The 12,675-nt window shown below is 45.4% G+C and overlaps 1 protein-coding gene across 4 annotated transcripts in view; it reads right to left on the reverse strand.

Annotated features, from left to right (window-relative positions):
* The window catches only part of mapkapk5 (MAPK activated protein kinase 5), a 38,443-nt gene extending 26,026 nt beyond the window's left edge, over positions 1–12,417 (reverse strand). Inside the window, exons 1-2 of one of the 4 annotated variants that reach the window (XM_088935748.1) lie at positions 11,600–12,417; positions 3,898–3,971 (exon numbers count right to left, since the gene is read on the reverse strand). In XM_088935748.1, coding sequence (XP_088791874.1) covers positions 3,898–3,971; positions 11,600–11,635 — 110 coding nt within the window. In that variant the 5' untranslated portion in view covers positions 11,636–12,417. Of the gene's footprint in view, positions 1–3,897; positions 3,972–4,099; positions 4,147–11,599 lie in introns of those variants that run through there. The other 3 variants (XM_088935749.1, XM_088935751.1, XM_088935750.1) reach the window with 3 other exon arrangements.
* Between the last annotated feature and the right edge of the window lie 258 nt (positions 12,418–12,675).

The following is a 12,675-nucleotide window of genomic DNA, read 5'->3' on the forward strand; positions in this document are numbered from 1 at the left end:
TAGAGGCATTCCCTTAGAAGAGTGCTGAACTCCGTGATCCTAACATCGGGATTTTGATTCCCTGAGCAGCCGTGCAGAACTGGCTCTGCATCACAAGGCCTGCTGCGGAATTAACGCCAGCTCCTCCGCGGCTTTGCAGTTTCTGTCAACAGTATAGCGTGGATACCGACAAAACTGCATAACTGGACAACATATTCAATACATGTACAATATTATTTCCACTATTAGACACAATACTCATGCCATTGGCGCACAGCATTCGAGACCTTATCTGTTTTGTGATGTAACCGAATGAAGGACTGTGGAGGTTGTAGGATGCTTCGTACTTCTCACTTCAAAACGCATGTGTTCTGCTGTCCAGCTTTGACCTTCTTTTTGAGTTCTGCTGCAAAGGGGATCCGAGATGTGCTTTGGCACCTTATTGCAGTTTCCCTCTTCCCTCTTCCATTACCTCAGCCGCCGCCCAAGCACAGCGGCCACAGGGGGTCAGATGACCGCTCGGGACAACGTGCAGCAGGGGGGATCGTAATTGTTTGGGCTGCAGTGAGCCATCGGGGCACGATCGGGATGATATAAAGAATGAAATAATTATTGAAAATGCATTACATACAGCTGATTTAGGCATTGGTACGTTCTGCTTAACGCTTACAGACACCTCACAGTATGGTAAAAGTGCATCAGGATGTGGGCTTCGCACTCAGCCACGCTGCTGAACCTTTGCAATGGGCGCGGAAGAGGACACGAGACACAGTAGAAAAACACGACTAGTAGACCCTTTACAGCCCACACCTGAGCTAAATAGTCATTTTTATTGATGCACAGTTTTTTTTTACAAGGCCATAAAATTATCCTGCCGTAAGACAGCTACGTGGTGGGAGTATTGACATCAGAGCACCATGCACGCTCGCTAGACAAAACACCACGGTCCCTCAATCATATAAACACCCCCCCACCAGTGTTGGGTACCCCGATGTGAGGAGTGTAAGAAACCGGAAGAACACAAGAACGGGGACGATGCTAATTCGGAGAAGAGGTCAGAAGAGGCCCATCTGGCCCCTTCGGTAGGTAGCAGCTCACTGAAGCTCCCTTGAAGGAAGACAACGATCCTCTTCAACTGGGTACAACACAACACAACAATACACAATACCACAGCTTCCCCTCTTCGGCCTTTCTGTCTCTCCAGAACAGTGTGTATCTGCTCATGACATTTTCAGTTAACCATGTTTCTGTAATTGCAATTATATCATAATTACTTGCTAGCGTGGGAGTTTCTAATTCTAGTATTCTTTTCCAAATACTCCTAGCGTTGACTTATAAGCTTTTAATTACCCGTTCCTCATTTTTTATTCCCTTTGTCTTTTCTCCTCCTGTAACTTCCCTTTGGAAGTTCTTTAGTCCCCCGCCACCTCCTTCTCTTCTAGTTTAAATGCTTCTGGGTTTCTTTATGTCGTGTGCCCATGTTGTTCAGACGTGATCCACCCAGGCCTGTATCACGGAAAGCTTTCCAGCAGCCAAGAAAGCTAAAGCCTTCTTCTGCACACCACATCCTCATCAACTGTCCACTTTCCATCTGAACCTTTGTTACTGTTCACCTTTGCCAGGAGCTGGAAGAATCCCTGAGAAAACCACTGAATTAGTCCTGTTCTTCAGGTCCTTGCCAAGTTGTCTGAACTTGACCTGGATATTACATGTGCCGTCTACACCAATGTAAGACCTGCACACATGGATGACAACAACTGGGTGATCGCATGCCCAAGTTAGCCAGTCACCTTAGCTCCACAGCCTGCAGACAGCTGCCGTCTCAGTCCCTTCTGCATGTCTCCGTTCCAGTGTTACAGTACATGGCGTCCCCAGTAACCACCACGTCTCTTCTGGGATTCTGACCTCCAATTGTAGCCGTAGTCCAGACCGGCGTTACAGATTTTGGGTCAACAGTGAAGATATTCTGGCCTGATTCCAGGACCTAGAGTGTGGCAAAATTGTTTGGCGATGTGATGCTGGGTGGTATCGTTTCAGGCACCTGAGACCAGCCTCTCTCAATCCGTTTCTCTGACGATCCAGGGTGCACAACTCTACTTCCACCACTTTCCCTGACCCGACCAGAACAATCCCCAGATCTTACTGAAAGGTGCCGGAACATGCAACTCAACATCACAACATCCCCCCACAACCTCAGACGAAGGTAGAAGTACGGGATGGAAAGGGGTTGCAAATTCTTCAAAAGCTTTCAAAGATGCATGCTATACCTCCTTCAAAGTTCTGTTTACAGAAAGTTAATTTCAGAAAAAACAGGGAAGAAATCTTCATTGCCATAGGAGTGCCCTTCACGACAATTTCTTCTAATACTGTCAAGCTCACTTGTCAACAGGCCTGACATGCTGAAATCTACTATCTGCTTAACAGAAAGACTGAAACATGGTAGTGTTCTTAATGTCATAAAAACTTCACACAACGGTTGAATCAAACATGGTGCTGAGCACACTATTTGCATTTGTATCATTCTGGTAGGCTCTAACAGCTTGGAAACAGATATTTGCTCAGGCAGGTGAGAGCAGGCTGTGGCTGGGTTCTGACAGCAGAGAACACTCCTCTCAATTAAGATTCATCTCCTCACAGCAGGAGGGAAACTAAAAGGCAAGTAGTGAGTAAAACGTATATTGTATTCTGTACAATCAATTAGAGTTTCAGGTCTTATGGAACAGTTTTCGCTATGCTAAAATTTTAATTTGCAATTATGTCACTAATTTTACCAAAAATCCATAAGCTAAAAGGTTTGTGAACTCCCTTCAGAGATTTCAACGTTTGGTTCTGAAAGATGTGACATTTCGAAGCTTATGAAGTAGAATGGCAGTGCTAAATGTTTCATGAACACTGCCCGAATTGTGCTCTTAGAAAACGACTCTGGTACAGTAGAATTTCCCATTTGTTTTCCATGCTGAATTGCATTTATTCAGACTACCAAGCCTTTTGTTTTGCTGGTACTACAAATGGTAACAATCTGTACTAGCACAAGAAGGATTTTCACTGCATTTCTAAGATTTCTGACTTTTCACTGATACTAGTAACTTAAAATCTTGGACACAAATAGAATGATGGGAGATTAGGTGTAAAATATGATGTTACACAATTTCCACTGATATTCACATATTAATAGACACTTCTTCATATTGTGCATTTCCCCCACACTATGACGGCTGTGTTTTTCTGGCCTAAAAAACCTTTTATTGTCAAAGGACTGTCTGAAACTTCTGTTGTGCAAAATCAATTAATCGGGTGCAGTTCAAACTGTTCAGGGAACAGGACATTTTCAGAAAGGTCTATGCTAACACGCTGAATGGTCACCACTTTCACAGGACCCAGAAGACTAGTCCAGCCAGTCAGGTCTGTAGTCAGAGCATTAAACAGGAGGAATCAAGAACTTTAAGACTCTTAAATATGGTGATTGGGTATTACTTAAGTGCAGTGCTCCAGCCAGGATCTGAACCCACAGTCCTCCGGCTACAAGTTCAGAGCTTTAACCACTCCTCCTCACCACCAGTCCCAACACGAGCTGCCTGTCGCGCCAGGTTTCACATGCCCTCGTCTGGTTCGAAGAAGTCTCGAAAAGCTTTTCACCAAGCTCTGAAAATCTCAAAACTGCATTCAAGGCTTTGAAAATGATGCAAACAACATATCTTAAATCAGATTCGGTGGACAGGCATCCAGCTGTCCAGCCTGCTCAGAAAGGCGTGGTCTGGTCAAGTGAGCTCACAGTGTCATTCCAGCGAGATGCACCACACGTCCACGCGGTGTGGACTCAGCACGTGGCAGAGGCCTGCATGAGAGGAAGCCCTTCCACCACGCTGGGGACAAGCCAGGCGGACAAACAGCTGCCAACTCTGGGTTAATAAAGCCTACCTCACAGGACCGCTGATCCCAGCTCCCAGTTTCTGGGTCCAGTTGATGTTGTATTCCTCTAAGATTGAAGTATCCTGTCAAAGAGATACAATAACTCAAATAAGAAAAGACAAAATGATGTGAATGGTTCTGTCAGTTAACTAATTAGCCCAAAGCAAGCTCTAATGACAGCCTCTTTCTCTCAGACGTGGGTGAGACGCACCTCTGCCACAGTTAAGGCTTGTTCTTTCATCTCTTTTGTTCCCTCGTATCTGGAGTTCACAGGTCCGCCCTGCTGGGATAAAAGTCCTCTTTCCCCACTGGCAGACACTGTCCTCTGGATGAAGCCCTTTAAAACTGGCCACCGATCTATCCAGCTGACCCTGAATACCAGTTAAATACTGCAGTGTAGCAGTCTGACACAGGGGCGCGAGGAAAGATGGATAATACACAGAGTAAACATGCAAAGTTAGGCCTATTCAAATAACCACAGATTGTGCTGAATTGCACAATGGAATTTGGCACGGCTACCAGTGGACCAAGGGGGAACAAGATTGACGAAAGTCCATTAAAGTCACCAGTGCGCACCAGAGGATGGATGCAAGCCATCACAGGCACAAACAGCAGCAGCACTCGACCATTATTAAATGTCTCTGGTCTGTTTGGATAACACTCATTCTAGGATCCCATATTTCACTGCGTCACAGTACAGCTTTCCCAATACAGTGGTCTGAATAGGCCAGCTAACCTGTATACATACTGGAAGCCGCACAATAGTAGAATAGTAGAAGCCCTACTATGTAGGGCTCTCAACATCAAATGCACACTTATAGAAAGTTAGTATTTAAAATCCCAGCAAAGAGAGACTTCAGTAAATTAAGCCCACACGCCACAGCCCTCACCAGGAGTTAATGGTCTTCTGACGATGGAGAGATGGAAGGCCATTTTATTTTGACAGCGGTACAAAGAAATTAGTTAGAATCAAAAGACATATCTTGGTCATTTTGATTAACTGATTCATGACCAACTTGTACTGTCGCTGTGAGCACCAGTTCACCTCATTAGTGAGAGAGTTCATTAGGCACAGTTCATTTGTATTTACATCATTGATATTTCGGAAGCCAGACTAAGTCCAATCACGGTTGCTGCCCATCTGACAAGACATTACAGCCACAGCCCATCAGCCTGTGAGGGAAAGGCTGGGACCACATGTGGCACAAGGGCTCAGAGGGGTGGATCAAGCATAAGCTCTACAAAAGGAATAGGACAGAATCCCACAAGACAAGCATGTGAATACACATGCAACTAGCCCAGTGACTTCCACAGTTGACCATCCAGTTGATGACAAATGTTAATCAGAAAGATGAATTTACCTGTGTCACATCTGATAAAGGAGAATGTCAGTGTTCCTGCCACAAGAAGTTGATTTTGTGAATGTGTTGTGGTTATACGTGATAACTTTCTTTAGATGCTCGATACATATAATATCGAGCATCTAAAGAAATATTCTGTATGCTCGAGCATACAGAATATAAAATACACAGATATATGTGCTGGTGTGTATCCTGTGTTCTTGTGAAAAAAAGGTCAGCATGCCCAGGGATAAAGTGATCAGATATTTTTCTTGGAAAGACAAAGATTGAACTAGTTCTGGACCATAACAAGATCTCAAGGACTTGTTAAATAGATAAAAGGTTGTTAAGTGAGAGGGCAGCCTACTTTACAAAGTACTTTACTTTATACTACTCAGGTTAAATTATTAAACTTCTTCAAACACTGTGCTTGAAGATCTTGTGAGGAAGATGCACAGTTCAGGAAATGCAATAAGTCATATATGAACAAACGATTATAACAGAAAGCTCAACTTTTCCAAAGAATAAGAAGAATTGACAAAAAAAATTGAAGCCAACAAAGCTGTCAGGTTTTTTACTGCTGCAGAAACAACTATTTAAGGACTTAAGTGAGATTTACTTACACACACATGACTTGGCAAGAAAGTGAGAGACACAAAAATATTGCCAACTTTGCGTTTTGTACTCTCAGCCTGGCTGAGGAACACGAGAGGCATTCTGGTTTAGTTTTCTTGTCAGCTCGCTTCTTCCAGTTTACGACTGTGTTAAATCATTCCCCGAAGGCTGTAGCTTAAGCATAACTGCACTTAGTATGGGGAGGTAAGGATGAGTAAATGTGTTTTTAACAAAAAAATAGGCTTGTGTCTTCAAAAACATATTGTCAAATGCAGAACATGAACAGCTGGACAAACAGCTGGAGGCGACCCAGGAAACCTTTTGTCCTTTGCGGTGTTCGACTCGTGTGTTGAAGGCTTTCATTCAGCTAAAACCAACCATGTCACACATCCTGTTTCTCCTGTACTCCCCTGATCGCACAACACAAGGCTTTTCAAGTTACTGTGGATAAGACGCGCGACATACAGAAAACAACTGCCAGAAAGACACATGGTCAGACTCTCTACAGTCAGTCTACAGGGCGATTGTCAGCACTGTTTAACAGGTATGTAGTAGGTGAGAACGGGGAAAAGGGTAACACAGCAGAGTCTGGGGGAGAGGTTTTGGCTGCTCTGAGGCTCCACTGGCCCCTGGGTCATCATCTTAAGTGGCAGCTTGTAAAAAAGAATCAGGAGCTGCTGGAAGTGCAGAGTCCTCCCTCCTAAATCAGAATGACAAGGATCCAAGAGTGTGCCCTTAGATATCCTGGTATGAGGGCACAGCCTATTTATATCTCCTACTGGAGAGTGACAGGGGTTGTGTTTTAAATAGAGATGCTGATGTTGATGATGATTAAAACACTATTCTCTTTAGTCTTTTTAACTTTCGCTCATTTTCTAAACCTGAGTGAAACCCCACAACTTGACCCTCCGCCTATTTGTTTTTTTCTGTTCCGGCGCCTCGCGCGGCGGTCAAGCGGCTCGTCCCGCTCGTCCAAGCTCGGCGTCTCGGTGGCGATGGCGACAGCTCCCGCTGGATCGCCAGAACACCTGGGCGCTGTGGACGCAGAAGCGGAGCTATGGAAACACGAGGAGGGGTTCACAGGTTGATGCGTCGGCCCCCGTGCTGCGAGAGGCAGGATGGGTCTCTCTCAAGGTGCGGAAATCACCTCCCCATCCTGGCCTGCGGATCATGCTGGAATTCCTCAGTTGGGTGTACTGGATGTCTCCACAGGGATCGGCTCATACCCTCTGTCGGGGGACGCTGACAGCGGACTAGCCAGACCACGCCAGAATTGTGATAATTTTTCATTTTTTGGTGACAGGACAGGTGTCAGATGATATATCATCTTCCACTGAAATGCAGGCAAACAGGCAGAAATCCACCTTCAGGGAATCCAGACATACAGCTGGCATTTTAAGTGTGTGTGCTCTGCCTAATATCAGACTCATTTCCCTGCCTGTGCCCCCACTCCTAACTCCAGACCTGTCCCATCAGTCCTGCTGATGTTACAGAAGGCAAGGCTGGAAATTGGAATTCCCACAACTCGATCAAAACGGCGCTGAAGCTGTCACATGTCGCTACCCTAACACAAGCAGCAGAAAATTGTATTTAATGGTACCACAGTCAAACCACAATGCACCTAAACAATAGTCCTTGTGATGGCGATACTTAGCATTAAATTGACAATGCCAGAGTGCCGACAACAACATACATAAACAAGACCCTTGTACTGACTTGGCGGATACCACACTACCATGCTTTCACATGAGCGAGCTCAGAGAATATGAATCAGTTACACGTTTGCCCTAAAGGTGAATGTAAGCCAGTAATGGTTAAGAGACAGTGAATTATTAATATATCACTGAAACAACCCACTGCACTGTTTTGAACATATAGGCTAGCATGTCTTATGTATTTATCAGGATTTTTAATAGTGATTTCCCTGTAAAACTGCCTCCGCATCCAGTGCACACTCTTAATTACAGTAGACTGTATGCGATATCACAAGCCCTGTATATGGATGTAACGGCACTGTGGCTTCACTGTGACCTTAATATTCTGTTCTGTTAAAAATAAATCTGTTGAGCTCGTGGTTGGGCCTGAACTTTACAGTCAGACTACTTTGATGGTATTTCAAGAACACTTTTCCTTATAGCAATAATACCCATGTAGGCAGATGTAGATGTCTTCTACAGTATCCGCAAATTAAGAAGTCATCCCATTTGTGCGTGATGATAACATCCCATGTCTTTAAGGATGACCAACAGGTGTCATGGCTGTGTGCTAGAATTGCTTTCTCACAGCTCTTTGGTCCTGGGTTCCTGTTCCAGCCTTCTGTACGGAGTCTGTGTGTCATCACGCATGTTCATGTGGGTCCCTTGGGTCCTCTCGTTTCCCGCCCCCTTCCAAAGACACAATGCCTTGGATAACTGGCATCTCTGGATGACCCCATGTGCTTGTGCGCGTCCATCCAGGGTGAGTTCCTGCCCTACGCCCCCTGTCTCCAGAACGGGGCTGCTCTGACACTTTACAGGAGTGAACAGCTTTCTGACACGCATGAGATGGGAGGTGACCACAGTGGGAAAATACCAAACTGTAAGCATCACAACTGCAGCTGCAAAACCACTGACCAACACATGCAAAGGACACAGCACATAGTTTCAGTAACTTGCTACGAGTCATTTGTTGCGCAGCAGGGACAGAACCGGGAACCTCCAGATAAAAAGATCTTAACCTTAATCATTAGATCACCAAGCTCCGGAGAGGACCTCCACTGACAGTCATTCTGAAGGCAGAGTTACTAAAGAGGAAAAGAGTCTATGTGCCTGACAGACCAAGGCCATCACCTGACCCAAACAGGACTGAAACTGTACGGATCTGAAAGAGGTGGAAGCTCACTGCTCAGGAGTTTGTCAATTTCAAAATACGAAAACTCCGTGCATGAAAGACAAAGGTAAAAATCCATAGGTCCTAGCTGATCAAATAATAACTGATCAAATTAATACTTGTATTCATAAACAATTAACTTTTTGTAAGACAGTTATGTTTAGAAAATAACACATTGCTTATTAATAAAAATCAGTAATGTAATTCTACATCGCACTGGACATTAATAGATCCTATCATTAAAACAATGCACTCAATAAGTATTGGGATGGTGAAGTCAAAGTTATTCTATCTGAATACTCAGGCACTTTGTATTTGAGTATATCTGATCAATAAGAGGCAAGAGTACGGAATGTCACCTTTTATTTCTAGATATTTCTACATATATACTTTAATTTATTAGATTAATACCAGTTTTAGTGTTCTATCCCCCCATTTTAGGTGAGCATAAGTATTTGGACAAATTAACAACGGAAATCAAAGCAGTATAAAACTTTGTATTTGGTTTCAAATCGCTTTTACGCAATAACTGTGTCAAGCCTGTGACCCACTGAAACTCCTGGTTTGTTCTTTCGAGATGTTTTGACAAGCCTTTGCTGTGGCCATTTTCAGTGGTTGTTGGTTTTGGGGGGGTTCTGACTTCAGTCTCCTTTTCAGCAAGTGAAAGGCATGCTCAATTGGAGTTAAATCAGGAGACTGACTGGGCCAGTCATAAGACTTCCCACATGTTTCCACCTGATGAACTCCTGGGTTGCATCTGCAGTGTGTTTTGGGTCATTGTCTTGCTGCATGCTGCAGTGCCAGCCCATGAGTCTGGGGGCAGACAAGACGTTCCTGTACACTTCTGAAGTCATTGTGCTGCTGCAATCATCAGTCACATCATCCATAAAGGAGAGTGAGTCAGTTCCAGAGGTGGCCATGCAGTCCCAGGCCCTGACTGCCTCCACCATGTTCCGCAGATGAGCTGGTGCTGTGGTTCACCTGCAGCTTGGTTCTTTCTCCACACTGTCACCTTGCCATCACTAGGGTAGAGGTTCGTTTTTGTCTCCGCTGTCCACAGCACGTTGTTCTAAGCACTTTCTAACAGATCGTAACTTAAGGTTCTGATAAGACGTTCGCACCCCGCGGTGTGGCCTTTACACAGTAACTCAGCTGTGGGAGTCTTCTGCGGACTGGGGACACATTCAGCCATGAACCGTGGAGGTTGTTGGCGATTTCTGCCAGAGCTGTTTTAGAATAATTCTCAGAGCTGTGAAGAAAACCGCAGTTGTTTTCTATCTATCGAACTATCAACCGCAGTTGTTTTCCTCGGCCGACCCGGTTGTTGCTGACAGCTAAATTGCTGATTTTGCCCCGTTTCCGTGCTCCTGTGAGTTCTGACTGAATTCTTCTTTTCTTTCAGCATTCAAATTGCTTGCTTTTCTTTCATAGCCAGTTCTCTCGTCTTCATGCTAGTTTAGGCCTTATGACTCCAGAGGCAGACAGCACAACACATTCACAGCTCTTTACTGGGCACAATCAGTGCAACAGAAACACCTGGGAGCCCACTGTCCCAAAACTTACTCTCGCCTGGATGGGGACTGCACACAAAAAGTGCTCTTCATCCAAAACAATACAAGATAGAAGCACAGAAATACCCAGAAATAAAAGGTGACATTCTGTACATATGCCTCATATTCATCTTTTAATTCATACGAAATTGCTTGCATTTACAGCAAATATAGCAATTTTGACTTCACTCCCAATAAATATGAAGAGCATCATAGCCTGCACTTCTTTGGACAGCTATATAACAAGTGGAGACACAGTCAGTCCCATCACGTGTCAAAAAGGGGGGAGTTTTTCCTTTTTCGCTTCCACAGGATACACACAAAAACCGTAATGGGCAATCTGATCATCAAGTGAACTAATTTAACTCTGCGGAATCAGATTGATCAACTTGCTGATGGCCAAAACCATTTAAAAAGTTCCAGAAAGGGAGATCTAAAACTATAAAAAAAATACAAAACCAGAGTTTTTCCAACAGTATGCAAAATATGTTGGGAAGTAGCAGTGTGTATACACATATCAAAAACTTAATGTACACTGACTGTGAAAGCGATAGGTTAGTAACCTGGTTGTCTTACTGACATAACAGCTGTGTAAGGCAATCTGTGTATCAAAATAACACATAAATGACATTAAGAGACTACTAACGTCCAAATGACTTCTTAAACAACATCGCGATTCGGCATGGCAGTGAATGTATAGACGTGCAGAAAGCATTGCTTCTGTCTTCCTGTTGACAAACCATGAGGGTACAATTAATATTTCAAGTTTCATACTGAACTGCTAAGACGACTCAACCACATACACGTGCATTCGTTGCTTAAAGCGGTGCAACTATACTGCACTCTTGACAAAACTGTCTCACACTTCCAATAGATTGAGCCTTCCAAGTACAGCAGTGAAAAAGGGCGAAACAGAAACCACAGTCCGACCGAAAATCTCAAACTTGTTGCTCGGCGCTCCTGGCGACGGTTTCGCGAATGCACATCTGTAATGAGAACTGGGGGAAGGGGCCCGTATCCACAAGTGCACGGCGCGCCGTGACAAAACGCGATGCAAAGTGTGCGTCTCTGTTTACTCCCAACACGCTGCGGGAGAAGCGCTTCTCGAAAAGTGAAAGACGGGAGCGATCTCACCCAATGGGGCTTCGTTAATATCTAGTTCCAGGCTGGCGTTCTTAATGAGTTAGCAACAGTGTGGACAACAAAGCTGTTCCTGCTTATCGCTACAGCTGACAATATCAAAGCATCTTGCCGCAGAGCACCGGACACTCCGTGTGACTGTTTTGGTTCGGGGTTCTCCTTTAAGGTCCTACACCGGAGTTGGGGGGGGGGACCTACCTTAATAAACTTGTCCACGTTGTTGTCCTCCGACATGGTGCTCAGCCTGGTCCCTCCTTGTACTTTCTGCTCGTTACTGTACCGAAACGATACGAAAAGAAGCGGGAGGGGGAGGGGAAGGGCAGCGAAAATAAAACAAATGTTTTTGTTAATATTCTACCCGAGACTCAAGGTGACAGTCCATAATTCCGGCTGTTCGGCGAACGACCCCTTCCCGGCGAGGGAGCGCAGAGTCTGTGGAGGCGACCGGGGGCTGGCGGAGCCGGCTAGACGGATCGTCAGACAAAGGAACGGGAGCCCTCCTCCTGGCTTCACCGTAACGATCATGGAGAGGGAGAGGACTGGGGCTCGTGTGGGAGTCTGACACGGAGAGGGACGGGGATCGGGAGATGAGATCACCAGCGTCAGGGAACGGAGGGGGGGCTGGGGTGGAGGCTGGAGATTGTGGTTGAGAGTGGACTGCCGGGGACAGGTGGAGGAGACGCCCGGGATAGAGAACAGCAGGCAGGCTAAGGGAGGGGGAGGAGGAGGAGGACGACGGAGGGGCAGGCAGAGAGTTTTTGCAGAAATCGGCCGGATTATGTCGCCATTGAGCGCAGGCAGAGACACCTCGGCCCTCGCTTCGAAAGAGGGGGGGGGGGGAAAGACAGCAGCTGGACTTCAGGCCGCGGCTTGGCTAAAGCACCCGATGGCTCATTCCCGGTCTTAAAGGTGGGGCGTTGAGAAGGGTGACAGCTCGAAAACCAGACTTTCTTGGGTCCGCCAACTCCAGCCGCCGCAGATCATCCACAGGCTTCAATTCGCAGGAGATGCCGGGGATGGAAATGCACCGGAGCGGGGCTGCCTCATCTTACGGCCTGCTCCAATACACCACAGACACCTCTCACCTTATGTTCAAAAATACGTTTCTCTATCTATAAAATCCTATCATTTAAACACAAGACTTTTAAATTCTTTAATCCACAGTTTAAATTTGGCTAACAAAGTTTTTTTCTTTTTTAAACTCATCAGGCACCTCACAGACACCTATCGTACTTACGCGTAATGAACCGGGCCATTGGGGTCCATCTTGCACT

Source organism: Atractosteus spatula, chromosome 17 (genome assembly GCF_055471065.1).
Source record: "Atractosteus spatula isolate fAtrSpa1 chromosome 17, fAtrSpa1.hap1, whole genome shotgun sequence".
In the NCBI taxonomy this organism is placed as follows: domain Eukaryota; kingdom Metazoa; phylum Chordata; class Actinopteri; order Semionotiformes; family Lepisosteidae; genus Atractosteus; species Atractosteus spatula.